Below are 22,568 nucleotides of genomic sequence, written 5' to 3'. Positions count from 1 at the left end.
GCATGAACCAGGAGCATCATTTTTCACAGGCATCTGTTGTTCTGATACTCAGCCACTAGGTGGCAAAAATAATATTTTGTAATGAAAAATCAAATTTTTTCTCTATGAAGGTACTCCTTCAAGTATTAACAAATATTTGCATACTTAGGGAACCACGACAAGCATAAATTAACTCCCAGGGAACTCTTCATAAATATTAACTAACACTTAACATTTAGCAATTATTAATTAACTCACGGAGAACTCCTTGCAAATATGAACACATACTCGGGGACTCCTGTAATAATTAACACACCCTCAGTGATTCAATTTAGATATTAACACACCTCAAAGTCTCCCTCCAAATACATACTTTGACACCTGTGCACATATTAAGGGTATATTCAGATATGCAAGCAAAACCATTCTCCAAGATTCCATGGAAATATTAACACCTAAGGCACCCCATATAAATATCAAGACAACCAACAACTTCCCTTGAAAATATCAACACACTCCAATGCACCCTTGCAAAGATGAAGAGATTTATGAGTTTCATTTACAAATATTAATGTGAGCTACTGGAAAAAAGTCTACATTAAGTCAAACAGAAATTATGTCCTGATTAGTCAAAAATACAGATGCATTTCTCAAAGTGATGTGTTCTTTAAACCTCATCAGACATATTGGAAATAGATCTCACACCATCAGTCCTGATATTTCATTTCAAAAGATCCAGATTGAAGTATGAGAGCATAGCTCAGACCAATGTGTTTTATCTGAAGACCGCAACTGATAGGTTATTTGTATATTTTAGTTGTTCACCATTAAAAAAAATAGTATTTCTGCAACTTAAGTGTAACTGCATGGTTTTACAGGTAATAGATTAAATAGACTTATTTGAGATATAAGGGGGTCAGTTAGCTCAGTTGGATGGACAGCTGGTTTGTGAAGCAGACTGATGCCAACAACAGGAGTTTAATTCCCACACTGGCAGAGGTTACCATGAAGGACTCTCCTTCCTAGCCTCGCTCCTTGTCTGCAGAGTAGTGACCCTCAGGTTAAACCACCACCAGTCATCTCCCTCTAAAGAGAGACCAGCCCTATCGTAGGACTATAGTGACTATTTGAGTTATTAGCTTTTTGAAGTTAGTTTTCATTGGTGTTCTAGAATAACATATCTGCATCATTTTTAAATGATCCACATGAAATGTGACCATTGTAGGCATTCAAAAATATGGAAGCAATATAATTGAAATATCACTTATTCAGTAAACACATTGTTCTTTATTCTATATTTTTAGGTGCTTATCACCAAGCATGGTAACCTTGGGAATGGATACTTTCTGGACCCAATGCAGAAGATTTCATTCAAGTTCGATCACTTGAACAAAATTGTTTCTGACATCCAGCCATGTGCATTAGATATTTCTATAGAGAGTTGGAGGAGAGCTGTAGAATGTGCACTCATTAATTATGTGAAGAAGCACTACCCAGATGGAAACTGCTCTGTAAGTGGCCTCCAGAAATTATATTATTTCCATTACCATCTCCTGAAGTGTAATAAAAAGATGGAAGACAATATTTTTAGTCTACAAGCCAAAAATCAAGCTATATGATGCCAAAAAAGCATACTGCCAACAAAGAAGGTATCAGTACTTGGCCTATAGTCTGCAAAAACAGACTTTCATTTATAAAGCATTTTTCATAACCATGATATGACTCAAAGTGCGTTAAAACCAATTAAGTGCATCTGAATATAAGCACTGTCAAAATGTCAAAAACGCCACAGCTAACTCCCTCAAAGTATTGTGATAGTAACCAGAAATCCTGCTTCTCTGTGGTGCTGATTCAAAAACATGCCATGGCATCTTTCATGTTTATTCATGAAAACTCAGTTTAATGCCTAACCCAAAAGAGAGCACCTCCAAAAGTGTACTCTCTCAGTACTGCACTGGAGTGTCAACTTTGACTTTTGTGCTCAAGCCTCAAGTAGTACTTGAACCCCGGACCTCATGTCTCAGAGGCAAAGTGCCACCAACTGAGCCATAGCGGACACTCCTGGTTAAAATATGGAATACTGCACAACAATCCTCCATCATCTTGTAGCCAATCAGCTACAAAATAGTCAATGTAGTCTTCAGACATTGTGCCCTATGCAGTGATGTGTGGTTATATTCAAACTGAAAGATTAATAATTGTGCCATAATCACTAGAAGCTTATGAAACAAATAATTTACAGGCAGTAAACAGAAAAAAAAACATGGCATTTAGAATTACAGTTAATGTTTCAAGTCTAGATGACTCTTCATCAGAGCTGAAGTGAAGTGTGGAGGGGACAGTATGTACGCTGTAGCTGGGCAGGGTGTGGGGGTGGTGAGGTGTAGAATGCTAGGAGACAAAATATGTTGATAGTGTCGATTAGGTGATCAGAATGTGAGAATGGCAATGGTGTGTCTAACTGCCACTAGGGAAGACAGTCCCACTGGGGTGGGGGGAGGAGAGAGAGGACATGGTGACAGAGAATGTAACAAGTAAAACTAAAAGAAAGTGTAGAAATGGGAGTTGGTTCACAATTTGAGGGTGTTGAACTCAATAATAAGTCCAGAAGGTGTAAAGCGTCCAGTCTGAAGAAGAGATGTTGTTCCTCCAGTGTGCACAGTGATTCACTAGAACACTGCAACATGTTGAGGATGGACATGTGGGCATGCAAGCAGGACGCTGTGTTAAAATGACCAGCTACAAGGAGGTCAGGGTCATGCTTGAACACAGACTGGAGGTGTTCTGCAATGCAGTCACCCAGTCTGCATTTGGTTTCTCCAATGTATGGTCGGCCACATTGGATGCGGCGAATACAATACACAAGATTGGAGGAGATACAAGTGACATGCTGCTTCACCTGGAAAGACTGTTTCGGGCCTTGGATGATGAGCAGGGAGGAAGTGAAGGGGCAGGTGTTGCACCTTCTGCAGTTACATAGAAAGGTGCTATGGGAAGTGGTTTGGTATTAATGGTCAATGAGTGGACTAGGATGGAATCTTGTCAAAGGCTTTACTAAGGTCCAAGTAAACAATGTTGCTTCTTTCTCTATTGTCTTTCCCCCTTCTTCATCGTTTTCTGATAATTCTGATGTCTCCACAACATATGAATTCTCTCTGAGATATATTTCGAACCTATTTTGTGAAAGAAACTATTCCTTGTATGTCAGTTAGATAGTGAATTTTTGAGGTTGCGGGGTGGTGGTATCCAGTAAAAGAGAAGAGAACAGAATCAAACCCAACAGTACCCTGACCCTATATTGGTGGACAAGCATATCCAACAGGAATTATTGACTGGTAATCAGGATTGGTAGCACAACTTAATTTTCACCTTTCCGAACTAAAGTTCTCATTGTACTGTTACCTGCCCGTGATAACCTAACTCAGCGCTGATTGAATCAGAGCCACCCTGGTTTCAATGTTTCCCTAAGTGGTTAAACTTGCAACAGGGCTTTTTACTTCCACCCTATCAGGTGCAATTATTACTTCATATTGCTCTTGAAACCTTTTGCATTCATTTCTGTTGACAAAATCTTCTTGTGGCAGGTATATGGACAAACTTACGGCAATAATAAAGTTATCACTGCCTGCATTGAATCGCATAAATATCAGAGAAATGAGTTTTGGTAAGTTACATTTATGTAATCTGCTCAATTTCTCTCAGTCTTGTACTATCTGTTTGCAATAGACAAAAAGAAAAAAAAACCCAAACAAGGTATATAACCGGAGAGACTTTTCTGGTTCTCTTTCTTCTTTTCTGATGGCATCATTTTCCTTCTGTGGTACGTTTCCACCTCTGAGAACTTCCCAGCCAGACCTCATTGAACTCAGATGAGCAGAGATTGAGAGTATCAAAGAGCCGAACCATTTGGTGGAGTGTCATGAAGCTACTACATTTAAAATTATCGCCCATCGGGAGAAGCCATGCCTTTCATTCAAGTAGGGGCTATGGGCTGGATTTTCCAAAGAGATGCAGATTACCATTACAGTCCTTTTTTCTACACAGGAAAGGGCTCTGCATTTCTGACAGTAGATTCTAATCAGGGTTCTTTCAGAAATGTGGAGCTGTACTTTTATTCTGACAGGTCCGTCATAGTGTACAACAGTTAAGGTAAGGCAAACCACCCTTCCTTCCCCTTCAGAGCAGTCAGTTGCCATATCCTGAGGTTTCAAGGTGCAGCATTGTAGACTGCCAATTTGACAGCTCTTGTGAAAGGGTCAGTGCATTAAGTAAGCAGGAGGTTAGGATGCTGGGAGGATAGGTTGTCAGGTGCATAGAAGGCAGTATGACAGGTAAGCAGAATTCCAAGTGGGTAGAGGGAGGTGCCAAGTGAATAGGGTGCCAGGACAAAAGGTGGCAAGGGGGCAGGTAAATTATGGAAAGTTTACCTCACAGTAAGTAACTGACATGACTCCTCAAAGTCAGTTTACCATCTACAAGGCACAAGTTAGGGGTCATCCACTCGTCTGGATGATTGCAGCTCCAATAATACTTAAGAAGCTTGACACCATCCAGGAAAGAGCAGCCCACTTGATTGCTAGCACATTCAGAAATATCCATCCCTTCACCACTGACCAACAGTAGCAGCAGAGTGTACAAAGCACAGGACATACTGCAGAAATTCACTAAGACTTCTTAGACAGTGCCTTCCAAACCCACATTCACTGCCATCTAGAACAGCAAGGGACAGAAAGTACACAAGAACACAACCAATTGCAAGCTGCCCTCAAAGCCACTCACCATCAGTGTCACTGTCAAAATCCTGGAATTTTCTCCTTACCGAGAATTGTTGGTGTACTTACACCAAAAGACAGCAACAGTTCAGAAAGGAAGCTTCTCAAATGGTAGTTAGAGGTGGACAACAAATGCTGACCTGGCCAACAAGCCAGATCCCCTAAAGAATTACATCAAAAGATTTGTTAAAATCGAAAGAAAATTTGCCAATGGTAAGTGAAGCTGAATTTTAGAAGCAGCACAGATTGACCTAAAAGGAGAAGATGGACCTTATCACAAGGAGATCAGCAGAATCCATTTGGTTCTTAAAAGATACAAAGGACACATGTGAGAAACCAATACTGCAAGCAGGATAGACTTCAGATACTAAAAGTTTGTCGTCAGTGATGTGGAGCAAAGAAACTTCACAGTGCCTAGTTATCAAAAGGGAATACTTAATCCACAATATAGTGTGACACTTTCAGAAAATGTGACAAAGTAGGTACAGTCACAGAAAAGCAAGAATTTAAATAGATACCCACACAAAGAGGTCAATGAATTAGAATAGTTTACAATAGAAAAAGAAGTTTTCTGATGTGTTCCCAGCAGACTTAGGGAATATTGATGTCAATAGACAATGCAATAGCTTCAAGCTTGATACAGGGCCGTCACAATATTATTATGTAGAGAAACAATCGTGTAACTCCATGTTCCAGGAGGCACTGCACTTTAGATGAAGGATAATGTTGCAAGAAACTGTCCAACGTGAGACGACTTATATGCGCTCCATAATTAAAAATTCTCACACTGGGGCAAGAATGCATGCCTTGTCCTTAACCTTCTTCACAAAAGTGAAAAGGTTGGACAGCAGAAGATAAAAGACACTGCTGATCAGAAATACCCCAAATTATTCAATGTTTTGGGGAAGTTCATTATGGTCTACTCACACTGAAGAAAGATTGAACATAGAACATTACAGCACAGGAACTGGCCCTTCAGCCCACCATGTCTGTGCTAACCATAATGCTATTCTGAACTAATCCATGCACTCTACCATGAGAAGAGGAGAAGAATAAACAGCTTCCATTGCTGGACATAATGGTAGAGCGCAGGGCAAATGGGGATTTCCTAACAAAGGTACACAGGAAAGCCACACACACTGACCAAGTACTGAATTTCAACAGCAACCACCCTAACACACACAAACGAAGTTGCATGAGAACATTATTTAAATGGGCAACAACACACTGCAGAAGCACAGAGCTATGCCAAAAGGAAGAAGAAGAATACCTCTTCCAGGTACTCAAAGACAATGGATACCCGAAAAATTGGGTCAGAAGATGCCTATTACACAAACGACACCAGGAAGATACTATATGCCCTGACAGACTCATCACACTAATTTACATCAGGAACACATCCGAACTGACCACAAGACTCCTACAACCACTGGGCATCAGAGTAGCGCACAAACCCACATCAACTCTACGACAACTGCTCACCCGAACCAAAGACCCACTGCCCACTATGGACAGGATCAATGTCATATACAAGATTCCCTGCAGAGACTGTGACAAACACTACATTGGACAAACAGGAGGAAATTAACAACAAGGGTACAAGAACATTAACTGGCTGCAAAACGACACGACCAATACTCACTCATCTCTATCCGCATGGACAAGGAGAACCACCAATTCGACTGAGACAACACCAAGATCCTGGGACAAGCAAAGCAGAGACAAGCACAGGAATTCCTAGAAGCCTGGTACTCCATGAAGAAAGCCATCAACAAACACATAGAGCTTGACCCCATATACACTCCACAGTAAAGGAAAGGCAGGAGTGAGGTAATCCAGCTCAACAGACTCCAGAGTTCAAATAACAGGTGGGAAAACACAACAGTGCTTCATCGGAGGCTGCACTGATGATGTTACCCAGCAGGGTAATGAAACGTCTGCGGAAAAACAACGAACCAGCTCGGCGAGCCAACCAACCACAACATCTTACAGATTCCTTATGTCCTCATCACAACATACCTGCTTGCCTATTCTGTATTTTGAGAAAATGTAAATATATTACACTCTGCTTATCTTTCAAGTCTTTCAAGATATAGAAGATTGAAGCCCCAGGACTGATCCTTTTGGAACTTGACTAGTTATATCTTTTCAATCTGGAAAATACCCATTAATCCTGATACTCTGCCTTCTGTACATAAACCAATCCTTAATCCATTCTAATAAATTACCCCAATATCATGGGCTGCTATCTTGTGCAATGACCTTTTACGTGGCACCTTTTCAAATGCCTTCTGTAAATCCAAATACACTACATTTAGCTATTCTCCTTTCTCAACTCTGCTTGCTACACACACAAAGAACTCTAGAATTAGAATTGGATTTAGAATTAGAATTAGAATTAGATTTTCTTGTCATGTGCACTCAATTTGTCAAACATGATTTCCCTTTCACAAAACCATGTTTACTTTGTTCCATTACATTAGGTTTTTATAAATATCCTACTACTTTTTCATGAACTCTAGCATTTTCCCAATGACAGATGCTAACGGGCCTATAGCTTCTTGCTTTCAGTCTCCATCCCTCCTTGAACAGGGTGGTGAGTTCTGGGATATTTTGACCAATGCCTTCACGATCTCTGTGGTCACTTCCTTCAAAACATTTGGATACAGGCTAACAGGTCCTGGTGACTTGTCTGCCTTTAGTCCCATCAGTTTTTCAAATTCTTTGTCCCTCGTGATTGATACTGCTCTAAGGAAGTCTTACCTTACTAATTTTGACTATTTTTCAAAGTAGATATAGGTAAAGAATACATATACCACCACCACAAATGCTGTTAGCAGTGTTCTGCAAGCCATATTTGCAATGCATGTTACCCTGATGTGGTTATTTTGAATAATGGATTACAATTGTAATGAGTGCTCCAGCCAAATTGCAGCATGTTCTGGATTTGAGCATAAGTTTGCTGAAATACCCAAAATTGAATGGGGAAGCCAAGATTGGAATCCAGACAGTCAAGTCTCCTGTGAAGTAAAATGCTGACTCCAAACTATATTACCAATCCATCCCACTCCAATGTGGCTTGTTGCCATGAGAATTAATGATGGGCACAAATCTGAAGACTCAGTTATCCTAAGAAAAAAGTCAACTCCACATTTACAACCATCGAGATCTATGTAGGAAGGAACAGTTCTACAGTGCACAACGGAAAACATACTATATTAGGCACCACCAAGCAAAACAGTTAATCAATGTGGATCAAGGGTATCAAATGTAGATATGGTACAGTAGCAGGAAAGATAGGGTCATTCAGGCAAGTGCAGACCAGCAGTGATTGTATGTTGTTTGTACAGCAGAATGAGTTGCAAGAAGGAAATGCAAGAACCTCACCCCATTCAGCAACAATCAACCACTGCTCTTTAGTTAGGTTTGTCCCAACAGGACCATCACAAAGAAAGAGACTTTTAACCCTCACACTGTCAGGAACAGAATCAAAGTCAACTGTGTTCAATTCCGTGACCTACCGATCTTGGAAGTCTAAACAGAATGCATTCTGAGTGAAACCTCCAGGCTGCCTGAATCTTTGAAGTCAGCAATTCTGGGGGAAGATAGGGTTATCATACATGTAATTATATCACAAATGAGAAAAAAAATAAAAATATAGAAGGATTTTGATAAGGGTATAAGGGAATGAAAGGGTTAATACAGAGAAGTGCCTTAAGTGCTATGATGATGTCATACCAGCTTGGTGGGAGAACAACTTAGGATCTCAAAGCAGTAAGACTTATCATATACTCCTCTTCATAGTCTCTGTAACGTTGGCTATCATGTCAGTGCAATTGTATTTAGTTGCTAACTAGCAATAGACAAGCAAAAACCAACAACCTCACTACCATCTTGTTTAAGATCCTCCTCTCATCAGACTAGTAAGTAGTTTTCCTCTACCACAGAAGACCAGGCCCTGTAGATCCCTACATTGAGAAGACGATGGCAGCAAACCTACCCCATGGTGAACAATAGTGCAGATAGCCTTGTACAACAAAGGTGATCCGCAGTGATGCTTGCTTTTGCAACATGCTCAATATTGTATTTTAAAGGGTTAACCCATATTCTGTGACTCAGAACAGAGTAAAACTTGAATCAGATCAGCCAAATTCCCTAACCTTTTTTTTTCCGCCTCAATCACTATTAGTTAACTATCAAGTAGCTACTGTAGTTAAGCACTCTTTCGCAAAGGATCATTCTTAAATTTTGTCTTACAGTATCTTGCAATCACTTCCTTGCCCGTTGAGCTTGAATACTATCAATGTTAAACAGATTAACTGCAAAATGTTTCTATCCATTCTGATTTTAGGAATGGCTTTTGGAAATCTGAATGGAAACTTATGCTCTGCCCATCAAATGCTGAAGTCACAGGTACAATTAAGGTGCAGGTAAGTAAGGATTCAGCAATGGGTTATCACTAACACCATTTTGATACATGGTGTAAACAGTTGCTGCCTGTGTCATAAACAAATAGCACCAGTTCCCATGCAAACAAATGGAAACATTGCATAGGTTCAAAGGGAAAATTCAATTATTGCTGTTGTTCCTCAACACTTGCTAAGCAGCATTAACCTACTATGAGCGAGTTTTTGCAGACACACAGATTTTGCATCAAACTTCCTACTGTGATTTTGTCTTTCAACATCATGCAGCGGTTCATAAAATTATAAATACCAAACAAAGATTAATTAATCAATGCATCATAAATTGTATCTTTCAAATAAAAAGGACTTAAGGAAGTACTACCTATACTGTTAGAAGAGAAAAAAAATCCAGGCAGGAAGCATTGATCAGAAAGAATCCTATCAGTAGAATTCCCAAAATACTAGCAACCACAGGAAAAATAAACAAGCGTTATTTTGGTTTGACAGAATGGATCCAGTGGGCCGAATCTGCTGTAAAACAGTTAAATCATAAGTCGGTCACGTATCAGAAAAACAATGCAATAGGAGCTTAGTTTTTTTCACTCATTTCTTTCTTCCATGAACTTTCTCATGGCCTTTTCTCTCTGGAGATTCTAGTTTCAAGGTTGGTCAGGATTCCTTGAGCAATGGTGACCTTCTGTACCTCACCGAATGAACCACTTTTCACATGGGTGCAGGAAGTCACGGCAAATTATTCAAGCACATAGAATGAGGGCAGCATAGTTCATTGATCACACTTGGGTACTTGTAGCATTCCACTGGTTAGTAATGGGGAATGGGCATTATATTCAGTTTATCACACTGTAATCCAGAAGCATCGATTTATCATGGGCCACATTCTACCATCTCAGCTGAGATCAATTAGTTCCATTCAGATCAGAGAACAAACCTGGAACAAAAAAAATTCCTGGTATATGATTTACTCTGGCAAGGCCAGAATTAGTGACTATTCATAATTACCTATGAGAAGGTGGTGGTATTAAAACTTATAAGAATCCGGGGGGTTTGACAGGATAAATGCTATGAGAATTTTTCGCCTTGGGGTGGTACCTGGAAATAAGGACATTATTTTAAAATAAGCGATCACATTTAAGTTGGGGATAAGCAGAGATTTCTTCTCAGTTGCGTGATAATCTTTGGAATTCTTTACTTTAGAGAGCTGTGGTGTTTTAAGACAGAATTAGGTAGAAATGCAGGGGACTTGCCTGCTGATGGACAGCCAGTGGGAGACCCATGCTGCCTCCTCCAGGGAAGGGGCCCTGGAATCTCACACATAACAGGCATTACTTAGGCCACCAATGAGCCATTGTCTGGATTCAAGACCCTAGAGGTGGAAGTCCCACCTAGCGAGAGCTGTGAGCCAAAGGCCGACAGCACTTGCACTTGGCAGTACCATAGCTGCTGCCAGAAGAGCATCCCCAATGTTCCAGGATCGTGGAGGAGTCAAGATTATGCTAGGTGATTTGTTGGAGTGAAAAAATGATTCTCAGTATGGGGGCTTTGGAAAAGAGGAGAGCAGGAGGAAGGAAGCAAGATCAGGTGGAAGGGGTGAGAAGTACAGTCAGGGTGTTGCTGCCAGCAGGTACCCCTTGCCCTATTTCCAGTCCCTAGATAAGGCATTGAGTGCCTTTGATTGAGAGGCGACCCACCCCAGGTGACAAGTTGCCCACCAAGTTTGACCTGTTGGGCATGTTGTTTTGCAGCAGGCCTGCCTGCAGCTTGGTATTCCCAGCAATGATGGGCTTAAGACTCTTTGTGGTCCATAATTGGCCACATAAAGGCAACAATTGGCAGCATGGTTGGACTTTCCAAACCAAAAGTTAATTCTACTGGAGGCAGGAAAGCAATGAGGTTTGGTTATACTACCACCCTGTCTAATTATGCATTCTTCCTGCTTCCAAGCTTACTGTCTTTCGCAGAAGATTCAACCCGTAGTCACTGATTATATTCAAGCATGAGCTGGACAGATTTTGGGAACTACGGGACAGTCAGCGGTATATACCCATGGTGTTGTGTTTGTGTGTGTGACAGAGAGTATATATATATATGTGTGTGTATGTTGGGAGTGGTAATAGTTCCAAGATATTAAACCTGTGACAATGGAAGAACACCATTATATTTTCAAGTTAGGATGGTGTGTGGTTAGGAGGGGGACTTATATTTGGTGATGTTCCAATATTTCCTGTCAGAAATGGTCACTGTTTGGAACCTGTGTGGGGTGATGTTTATTTCTGCTATTTATCCTGAAGGTTAGCCATGTTAGTACTTGTTAGTTTAAATGAAACTGAAAACTGTATCATCTTTAGCGAATATCCCACTTCTGACCTTAAGTTGACACGAAGGTCTTTGATGAAGCAGTTGAAGATAATTGGGTCTAGTATTTATCTCAGAGAGCCTAGATTTAAGTCTCACCTTCTCCATAGGTATACAATAATATTGCTGAACAGGTTGATTAGAAAATATGTAAAATTTCAAGGAATTGCTGCACCAACATCCTAGAATGGACTTGGTTGCCTCAAACTCCTTTGGGCTGTGTATGACATTGGGAGTTTTCCCTCTGATTCCAATTGACATCAAAGAGCTCTAGTTAAATTGAAACCATACTCAGTCAAATGATGCCTCAATGTTAAGGGCAGTCACTCTGCCCTCAGCTCTGGTGCTTAGCCCTTTTATTTATATTTAGAGCAGCACTGTAATGAGAACTGGACTATGCCAATTCTGTACTGAGAAGCCATACTGAATTAGACTATGTTGCTACCCCATACAGGCTGCAAAGTGACCTTATCTGAATGTTAACTAGCTGAACTTACACACAAGTTCCTGTGCTTTCTACATACTATCCTATTTAATTTTCCCCCTCAAGGCATACTTTTTAATTGGTGGACTAAAAAGTTACATTAAAAGAATAATAATTATCTGGAAATATATTGCAATCATATAGGAGCTCCTGCTGACATTTATAATCCTCTTCAGTTAGTACCTGTTGACAGTTAGCCCTCTGTTGTTCTGTGGACCTTCATGTGTAATAGCATAAAACAGCAATGAACAACAGGACATCAACAAACCAGCCAACTGTGGATTCTATCCAACTTATTTAGTCTCTTATGTTATAGTTTGAAAATCAAAATGAAAACAATAGCACAACTCCAGCTACCTTGCATCTTTTTTAGATATTTTTAGTCAACACGTACAGGGGATGTCATTACATTCACTGGGAACAGGTGGAACTTGAACCTAGATCTCCTGGTTCAATAGTAGAAACACCGCTACTGTGCCACAAGATCCTCTTAGCTTGCATCTTTTTTACATGGCCTTTATGATATCTTTGTTAAGTTTCCATGATCATGGGAATCCATGTTCCCAGAGACATTTTTATTTGTTATACCTCACTAGTGTAATGCCTTTGAAATCTAACCCTGCTATTCCTGGAGTCAGCACAGAAGTTAAAGATCTTATAGAAGTATGCAAATTTTCCCAAGTTATCTGATTATTACTCCTAGGTTGATAAAATTCATGGACCAGATTAACGTACTTAACAAGAATTGCTATTTATTCGAAGTAAATAGAACCTAACTACAAGGAATCAATTATGAACCATCAGCATATAATTCTTGAACAAAAAAAATTGTTGGAAATGCTCAGCATCTGTGAAGAAAACATCAGAGTTAATGTTTTGGATCCGGTGCCCCTTCTTCATAATCATACTCATTTGACTAAGTACACTCAGATTTTTTTCTTCACAGATGCCATCACACCTGCTGAGCTTTTCCAGCTGCTTCTGTTTTTGGTCCTGATTTACATTATCCACAGTTCTTTCAGTTTTTATTTAGCATATAATTTTGCCTGTTAAACCTCGAGTCCCCTTATTAATTTCCCTTACACATAGACAGATATAGACAGAAAAGTAAAAGGTGTTATGACCAGAGAGAGAAGCTGGGTAAGCAGTTCAGTGGTCTCTGTTCACAGTACCTGCTGAGGTGATTCTTGTGCTGATCAGAACGCTGCTTCTCAGTCTTCTTTCTCTGGATACTTTCACTGGAGGAGGTCTGACGGCTTCTCATTATCTTGTTCACAGACCCAGTCGTTCAGGTGAGAACTAATTACGTTGTTAGTAGGCAGAAGGACTTTGTCATTGATAATTAGTCACTAGCCAACAGACCAATCAGCTACTTGTGTCAGCTGAATCTCCATTAGTACACAGCCCATGGTTTTAGCTTGTCTGTACCATCTTCTACGACCACTTGAACTAGCAACTGTCTGAACAGTGCTTTCAATGAATGTAAAGTTACTTGTTTTTAAAAACTACAGTAAGCCTTCAGTAATCCTTGATTTAAAATTTATTTCAAAATACAGAAAAATAAAAATACTTGGTCCTTACATTATAAATTTGCTTTCATTTATAATGTGATGTCTTTACAGTTCTTTTAATTAACATCACATTAACTAGTTTATGTGAGTTCCTGCATGTTAGCCTAGTTTACATGGGTGTCTGCTAACACACTGCTCTGTTTAATTCCCTGTTGCATAATAAAAGAAACTGAAGTGAAATGCTATACAAGAATAAGAAACATTTAGCTCTAAGTTTGAGACAATTGTTCTAATTTAGAACATAGAACAGTACAGACCCTTTGGCCCATGATGTTGTGCCAACCTATTATCCTGCTCGAAGATCAAACTAACCTGCACATCCTTCATTTTACTATCATCCATGTGCCTATCCAGGAGTCGCTTAAATGTCCCTAATGGATTTGACTCCACTACCACTGCTGGCAGTGCATTCCACACACCCACCACTCTCTGTGTAAAGAACCTACCTCTGACATCTTCCCTATACCTTCCTCCAAACACCTTCAAAGTATGTCCCCTCGTGATAGCCATTTCCACCCTGGGAACAAGTCTCTGGCTATCAACTCTATCTATGCATCTCATCATCTTGTGCACCTGTAGCAAGTCACCTCTCATCCTTCTTCATTCCAATGAGAAAAGCCCTAGCTCCCTTAACCTTTCCACATAAGGCCTGCCCTTCAGTCCAGGCAGCATCCTGGTAAATCTCCTCTGCACCCTCTCTAAAGCTTCCACATCCTTCCTATAATGAGGCCACCAGAACCGAACACAACACTTCAAGTACGGTATAACCAGGGTTTTATAGAGCTGCAGCATAACCACGCGGCTCTTAAACTCAATCCCCCTGCCAATGAAAGCCAACACACCATACACCTTCTTAACAACCCTATCAACTTGGGTAGAAACTTTGAGGGATCTATGGACGTGGACCCCAAGATCCCTCTTTATCTCCACACTGCCAAGAATTCTGCCATTAACCCGGTATTCCGCATTCAAATTCGACCTTCCAAACTGAATCACTTCACACTTTTCCGGGTTGACTTCCATCTGCCACTTCTTTGCCCAGCTCTGCATCCTGTCAATGTCCCATTGCAACCTACAACAGCGCTCCACACTATCCATGACTCCACCAACCTTTGTGTCATCGGCAGTTTGAACTTATTCATTACACTGGGGAGACAGGAAGAGTGTTATGACTAATCTTTAATTGTGTTTTCATGACTTTTAAATTGCTTGCTTGCATCCGTACCAGGTATTCTTTGGAAATTTCAGAATGTAGTGTATGTTAGGAATAGATTTTCATTTTCAAAATCTGGTAGGGAGATTGGATGCCTTTTATAGAACCTGCCTGTTTATTGAAATCGATGGAATAAAACTAGTACATGTCTATAAAGAACAAGAGATTTGACAGCACTGCCCTGCTCACCAGCCTCGACCCTGCGAAATACCATTTCAATGGTGGACACAAGAATCCAACCTCTCTCTTCTATCATGTTTTGCCTTGATTCCACACTTACATTAAGAAACTACTTCTGGAGAAAGAGTTAAACTGATTTTTCTTTTAAAAGTAATGTTTTATTTGAGTACTAAAATAGTCAATGCAGAGAGATGAAAAACCTTGATGTCTTCCTTCAGCATGGAAAGCAACTAACAAGCAGAGCAGCTACACAAGCACAATGTGATTTACAAAAGCTCGTTACATTGATTGACAAATCCTGTTTTTACATATAGCAGATTTGAGCCTGCCTCCTTTCTGTTGATTGGTTTCCTTCTACAACTGACTTTGCATTTCTTAGCTTTGAGTCTTTCTTTGCTTCTATTTTGTCCAAGGATATTCTGCGTGGATTCTCTTTCTTTATTTGTCTGTTCTCAGTCCCCACCTTATTTTCACATGTAAGCTGTAGAGAGGCAGCTACATCTTTTATGGCAGAAATTTATGGTAGGAACTGCCGATGCTGGAGTCTGAGATAACAAGGTGTAGAGCTGGATGAACACAGCAGGCCAAGCAGCATCAGAGGAGAAGGAAAGCTGACGTTTCGGGTCTGGACCCTTCTTGAGAAATGGGGGAGGGGAAGGGGGCTCTGAAATAAATAGAGAGAGGGGGAGGCGATGATAGAGGGTGGATACAAGAGCAGATAGGTGGAGAGAAGACGGACAGGTCAAGGAGACGGTGATGAAGCCAGTACAGGTGAGTGTAGGTAGGGAGTTGGGATGGGGGTTAGTCAGTGAGGTGGGAGGGGTGGGTAGGTGGGAAGGAAGACGGATAGGTCAAGGAGGCAGGGATGAGCTGGGCTGGTCTTGGGATGAGGTCGGGGGTGGGGAGATTTTGAAGCTTGTGAAGTCCACATTGAGACCATTGGGCTGCAGGGTTCCCAAGTGGAATACGAGGTGCTGTTCCTCCAGCCTTCGGGTGGCATTGATGTGGCACTGGAGGAGGCCCAGGATGGACATGTCGTCCAAAGAGTGGGAGAGGGAATTGAAGTGGGAGGTGTTGTCGTTTGTCACGAACCGAGCGTAGGTGCTCCACAAAGTGGAGGCTTGGAGCCTCCTTGATTTGACTGTCTTCTCTCCCACCTATCTGTTCCTCTATCCACCTTCTATCATCGCCTCCCGCACTCTCTATTTATTTCAGAGCCCTCTTCCCCTCCCCCCTTTTCTCAATAAGGGTCCAGACCCAAAATGTCAGCTTTCCTGCTCCTCTGATGCTGCTTGGCCTGCTGTGTTCATCCAGCTCTACACCTTGTTAACTTTTATGGCACTTTTGTTTTTCAAATGTTCACAAACATCTGATTAAATTGCTCATAAGGGACCACCAGCTAGGATGAAGCTTATGAAATTGAAGGCAAATTATTGACCTGGTTAAGAAATTAAGCAGCAAGGGACAGGCAGGAAGGAAATGGGTAGGTTCCCAAATTGGCAGGTTGTGATTAGTCGAGTACAGTGTAGATTTACCAGAAAGATACTTAGGTTCCAGGGATTAAACTAAGAGGAGACATTACACAAACTAGGTTTTATTCTCTGGCGTTTAGAAATTTAAAGTCTGACTTGGTTCAAGTCTCAAGATATACATAAGGCAGATAGAGAGGAACAAAGTAGAGCGTCCAAGACTGGGGGCATAGTCATAAAATTAGAGCCAGATCTTTCACAAGTGACATTAGGAAACATTTCTAAACTTAAAATGCCTGGCATGCCTAGAGATAAGTTTGAAACAATTCTTTAACAAATAGCAATAGATGCCAAAACTATTGTTACTTTGAAGTCTGAGCTTTATAGATATTTATTCACAGAGATGAAATGTGGAGGTCAGTGGCAGATCATCCATGATCTAACTGAATGACAAAAGGCTTGAGGGTCTAAATATCATATTTCTGAGTTCTTACCAAAGCCATTCTTTGTGGCATACATTTCAAAGTCCAGCCATAATGCTAGATTCACCATATTACAGTTTAAAAATACCTTATCTTGTATTATCTCCATTTTTCAAAAGATAACAGAAAGGGCGAATATTGGTGATGAGAGGAGATGGAAAGCAGGTAAACATTTGAGGGTTTAAAATTTTCTTTATAACTTTTTGTCCCTCAGGTTCATTACTTTGAAGAGGGTAGCATCAATTTGACCAACAATGTTGACGTGAAACAAAATCTTGCTGCAAAGGTAATGAAAATATACATTATATGCAAGTGTGTGTACCTGTGCAATTTTATGCATCAGCAAGGGATATGCTCTTATAAAACTAGAAATAAATTCCAGTTCATACAGCAGAACCTCTCACCAGCAGGCACTCTTTGTTATGACAAATTATTCTTCCAGATTACTAAAACATGTTAGAACTAAAATGGTGTTATGACAGCAGGACAACAGACAGCAAAAGATCAGCAGGTTGAATGGGTCACTCAAATGGGATTATATAGCAGTTGTGACAAATGTAAGGACACAATGGGAATGGCTAACAAAATAATGAATGGGATAGGGGACACCAATAACCATATAGAGATCAGAATGTGAAAGCAGCCACCTGGCTCAACCTATCTGTATTCAAGCTTATCCTGTATGAGTAGTATTTCTTATTCTATGTACCTGTTTATTTTCATCTCTCCCTATTCATCTTACCTTGTACTGACTGCCTAACATGTTACTTGTGTCAACAGATGGGAAGCTGGAAAAGCACAGCAGGTCAGACAGCATCAGAGGAGCAGGAAAGTCAATGTTTCAGCCCGAAACCCTTCGTCAGTACTGGGGACAGAAAGGGGAGCCCAGAAGTACATCGAGGGAATGGGGTGGGGCTGTTGTCAGGAGCCTGGAGAACACCGGTTCTGGTTATCGGCTTATACAGAAATGAGAAGAGTCACTTCTCCTAACCTCACAAATTACTTTCTTAGTGTACTAAACAAGACACATGTTGCTTAAATGCTTTTATCACAAAACTAGACCTTATATTTTCCCACTGCCCGAGGGTCTTCTTTTTATTCTGACCTCTCTCAAGTCGCGCGGTCTTCTTCCCGTTGGCTCAGGCTAATTCACTTATCACATACCTTTACTTTATTGGCCCTGGCCCAGAGACCTATATAGTACTACTTCATTATTTCTCATCCAAATAAGGCTTTTGCATTACCTCATCCTTCTTACTTTTTGCAGAACTTCGTAAATTCAAATTCCAGTTTAAATCAGCTCAAACTAGCACCTGGGCACAGGTCATTTTTAGTTCATAAGCTGCTTCTTTCTTCGTGTCAGCACCTTTGCATTCAGTACCTCCTGTTAGCGATGTTGACGGCTGGTCCCCCTCTCTCTTTATCTTTCTGCAGTTTCTGGCTAACTAGACAGTGATGACAGCAACTTGTACCTTTCTCTCTCTCTCTGCAACCTCTGGCTAATAGGCTGAGGGGAAGGGTAGGTGACATGGTGATAGATGGATGCACATACTTGATCTGGTCACTGTTTCACTAACACAAGTATTGCATTTCACAGACACATGACCTTGTGTTATGAAACTAAATTATTTGCATTTAATCTCAGATCAACATCCATTCAAAAAAAATCACCAGAAATAGTTGGGGATGGGCAGAGAACAGAAGGTATAAGGTGAGGTTAGGACAGTCAGTCAATCAGGAGAGGGTAGAAATGGACCCACTGAAGGCTCCCATTTTTCATACAACACCAGCCCCAAATGCAACTATTGGGGGATCCTTATCTTAAGCACAGTGACACATCTCCATCACCTTCCAAACAAAAGACAGAAGCAAAAAGAAGCAAGGGGATGGCAGGTAGGATAGAAAAAGAGAAAGGCAGAAGAAACAAAACGACAAGTCAAAGGTAGCTGACAAGTGAGCAAGTGATCACATTCTCCAACTCATTGTTTAATGTCACAGGAGATTGACTAGCCGTCTTACATTTCCATTTTCTTTCTTTCACTAGAATGAATGTGAAGGAGCTGCAGAGTTTGTGAAAATTATTGAAAATGCTGACACTGAATTTCAGGTAGCTGCACAACTGGTATATGTTACCTGTTCATTATGTTATCTGATTCATTAAGTAAAAAAATTGTTAATGGCACTCAGTAGCATTATATTGCTCAGATAGATGGAATCAAGAAATAAGATAATTAGGAATAACATGACAGAATTACTGTCCAGAGATAGTAGGAACTGCAGATGCTGGAGAATCTGAGATAACAAGGTGTAGAGCTGGATGAACACAGCAGGCCAAGCAGCATCAGAGGAGCAGGAAAGCTGACGTTTCGGGCCTAGACCCTTCTTCATTTCTGAATGTATACTTTACTGGCCCTTTCCTTTTAAGTACAGTTAGTCCTATCTTTCAAAAAAGGATGGCAAGTGTATGTTTATACAGCATTAATGATTAACAACACGTTGAAACTTTTGCATTCTCTTTACTTCCCTACAAACCTTGCCATGAATCAACCCTTTTGCACTGCAGTTTGTTTTGTAACTTTAGATGTTAAACATTGATAACAGCTTACTGCCAGCTCTGCAAAAAGACCCATAGTGGTGATGTTAATAAAATGTTGCAGTCTAACAACCTGTCAATAGCTAAGATTACTCTCTATTATATAATATATTGCTGGATAATTCACCTTTAATTAAAAAAAAAGTCATGCAGATGCCTTCAGCTATAAAACTAGTGCACAAGTAGAACGTTAGTTAAAAAAATCTGCAAGAATCAAAATCCTCTTGCTTCCTCTGCAATACTACTTTTGTCTATCAGTAAAGACAAAGTTGGTTTAGCTGCAAAACAGCCAACTGGGTTTTTCTCCAATTCTTCCAGTGTACAACTTTAGCTCCACACACACAGCTCTTCTTTTGTGAGACTGTGTAGAGTCTGAGGATTCAACCAGTGTGCACAACGACAAACTAATAGACCTCGCATGAATATATTTATTCACCTCCACGTTTCACACTATCCAGACTTAGATGCTGTTTTGCCATTTCTATTTCATCGTTGATTCAAAATTCTGGAACTCTCTACGTAATGGTGCTATACAAGTAACTTTTTCCCCGCACAGAACACAGTTTTTCAAAGCAGCCCTGCATCAGCTTCACAAAGAAAATGAGGGATGAGTAAAGACATGCCTGCCTTTCCAGGGTCACCCATATCCTGAGAAGGACTTAATTAAATCTGAAGTGGGCAGCTAAGAGCAAAATTGTGTTGAGTCAATTTTAGCCAACTGCAATTTATATTGAAAATAAATTTCTCAACATACATAGTGACCAAAATGGAGGAGGTCAGGTGACAAGGTGTGTATCCTTTATGAATCTGTTTCTCTTTCAGTTTTATTTTCTTAAAACGTAGTCAGTCAGCATTAAGCAGATGATGAACATGTCAAGCTAACTTGCTACTAGTTGACCTCCAAAGTAGGGGTCATTTGATACTTACTCGCAGGTACCCTCTTAAAGACCAGATCTGAAGATTTAAGTTGGCTACTACCTTCATTATAAAGTTTTTCTTGATTGCCTCCAGCAGTGGGACAGTGGCATAAATTGTATAGCAGCAGTGACTACATTATTTGCACATGGCTTCAATAGTGATGAAGCATAAATCATCTTCTCCACAAATAAACACAATTGCATTGCTTCATGAAGATCGCAGGAAACTTTGATTTTTATTATTAAATCACATTATAATTGTAAGTCATTGTAACTGATTCTAAGGTTAGTAATTGATTGTAAAGCAATTTTACAATGACTGAAAGTGGAATCTGTTGCATTCGGAGCTGCAAGAGATTATCCTTTTATTCTATCTTCCTCCAGCTTGGTCTGATGGAGAATTATCAGAAGTTGGATTCTCTGCTTAAGGGGCTTCGGCGCCAGCTGCCATTTACACACACAACAATTGACTGGAACAAAATAATCAATGCCAAGATTGTCAGAGAGGTGGACCTAGCACAGGCATTGCAAGAGTCTAAATCTGAACGTTTGAATTTTCATTGATATCTTTGGTGTCTGACTCTCTACATCACAGTCATTATGTTTAAAAATTAAAGTGCACAAATGGAGATAAAATCTGAGTTTATCTTAATTCCTATATTTTCATCATCCAAACGCAAGAACAAACAAGACACATTGCAAAAAAATTCTTTGTACTCAAGGTCAGGTCAACAACGTGAGAAAACAAACTGTTCCAATTAATGCGATCTAACTTTGGCTACAGTCATCAATTATAATACAGGTTAAAGTTTCAATTCACCATGCATTTAGCTTTGGATATATGCATTATATGGCGCAAAAGTAGCTTTTCAATTGTGATCAGTAAAAAAAAAGTATATTTTTATTCTGTAACCGGATTTGAATTTTAATGAGGTATATACAGAGGTGGTCTTTTGAATAGTGCATTGCCATGAGCTTTTATGCTGGTCTGATCTACTCATCTAAAATAGAAGGCGGCATGGTGTAACAGTAGTTGGCACTGCTGCCTCACAGAGCCAGAGACCTGGGTTCGATTCCAGCATTGGATGACTGTCGGTGTGGAGTTTGCACTTTCTCCCTGTGTCTGTGTAGGTTTCTGCTGGGTGTCTCAGTTTCTTCCCACAGTCTAAAGATATGCAGGTTAAGTAGACTGGCCATGCTAAATTGCCCAGTGTCCAGGGATTCGCAGGCTAGGTGGATTAGTCATGGGAAATGTGGGGTTAAGGGATCGGGTGGTGGGGTGGGGATTAGGTCTGGGTTGGATGCTCTTCAGACTTAATGAGCTGAATGGTCTCTGTCTGCTCTGCAGAAGTTCCATGATTCTAATCTATGAAGTATGGGCTAACTACAGTCAGAAAAGCCATTATTTGAAATTTGCAAGTTTAGAAAGGTAAGAGAGAATGTTTTAATGTACCAATTTTCACAACCTAAAGACGTTCTGTGGTGTTTCACAGCCAACAAGTTACTACAATGTCAGCCAATAATTAGTAGGAAAACATGATAGTCAATACATGCATAATCAGGTCCCTCAAATAACAAATAATCAGGTAACTTTTTTTGCTAGTTGTGGCTGAGGTATAAGCTTTGGTTAGTAGAATTTCTTCCTTATTTGAAAATAATTGTATGGGTCAATTTCTATGTACCTCAATGGGTAACGTAATTTATTTTAATCGATTTACTATCTCATGCAAAATAGGCCACCTCTAACAAAACTCCACTCATTATTGCACTGAATTGTCAGCTCAGATTATCTTCACATTCTTGAATAGGGTGTGAATCCATAATCATTTCAGAGGAAAGGGTGATGCCACTGACCCAATTTAATACTTAAATGAATTTCATATAAAGGCAAGGAGATATGCAGCCTTGCCAAAGAGCTAAAAGGCAATCCACTCCAGACATTCTAGATTAAAATAAGCCGTGTCACACATACAAGTGTCAAGTTGGATTGTTTTTCACATGTTAGACTGTCTCAAGCTGCTTTAATAATGGCCAGTGCAAAGTTAAACCACAAAGCAATATTCATGAAAACATCAACTTCTGTGCCAACTTTAGAGAGTGAGTGGTTGTCGTCAGGATACCACAATAAC

The 22,568-nt window shown here is 40.2% G+C and overlaps 2 protein-coding genes across 10 annotated transcripts in view; one reads left to right on the top strand and one right to left on the bottom strand.

Annotated features, from left to right (window-relative positions):
- LOC109914531 (F-actin-capping protein subunit alpha-2-like) overlaps nucleotides 1-21,063 on the top strand; it is a 26,800-nt gene extending 5,737 nt beyond the window's left edge. The window contains exons 4-9 of the mRNA XM_020514125.2: nucleotides 1,284-1,490; nucleotides 3,564-3,643; nucleotides 9,103-9,181; nucleotides 17,144-17,215; nucleotides 18,974-19,036; nucleotides 20,824-21,063. Coding sequence (XP_020369714.1) covers nucleotides 1,284-1,490; nucleotides 3,564-3,643; nucleotides 9,103-9,181; nucleotides 17,144-17,215; nucleotides 18,974-19,036; nucleotides 20,824-21,003 — 681 coding nt within the window. The 3' untranslated portion in view covers nucleotides 21,004-21,063. The remainder of the gene's footprint in view (nucleotides 1-1,283; nucleotides 1,491-3,563; nucleotides 3,644-9,102; nucleotides 9,182-17,143; nucleotides 17,216-18,973; nucleotides 19,037-20,823) is intronic.
- The window catches only part of LOC109914530 (acylamino-acid-releasing enzyme-like), a 136,872-nt gene that overhangs the window by 28,613 nt on the left and 85,691 nt on the right, over nucleotides 1-22,568 (bottom strand). For 3 of the 9 annotated variants that reach the window (XM_048606266.1, XM_048606272.1, XM_048606273.1), the window contains one exon: nucleotides 20,657-22,568. The exons of 1 other annotated variant lie outside the window; for it this stretch is intronic. In XM_048606266.1, coding sequence (XP_048462223.1) covers nucleotides 22,451-22,568 — 118 coding nt within the window. In that variant the 3' untranslated portion in view covers nucleotides 20,657-22,450. Of the gene's footprint in view, nucleotides 1-20,656 lie in introns of those variants that run through there. 5 more of the 9 variants (XM_048606262.1, XM_048606265.1, XM_048606264.1 and 2 more) reach the window with 3 other exon arrangements.

The sequence above is a fragment of the Rhincodon typus genome, chromosome 16 (assembly GCF_021869965.1).
Source record: "Rhincodon typus isolate 14 chromosome 16, sRhiTyp1.1, whole genome shotgun sequence".
In the NCBI taxonomy this organism is placed as follows: Eukaryota; Metazoa; Chordata; class Chondrichthyes; order Orectolobiformes; family Rhincodontidae; genus Rhincodon; species Rhincodon typus.
The sequence above is the reverse complement of the archived record's forward strand: the minus strand, read 5'-3'. Positions and strand labels throughout refer to the sequence as shown.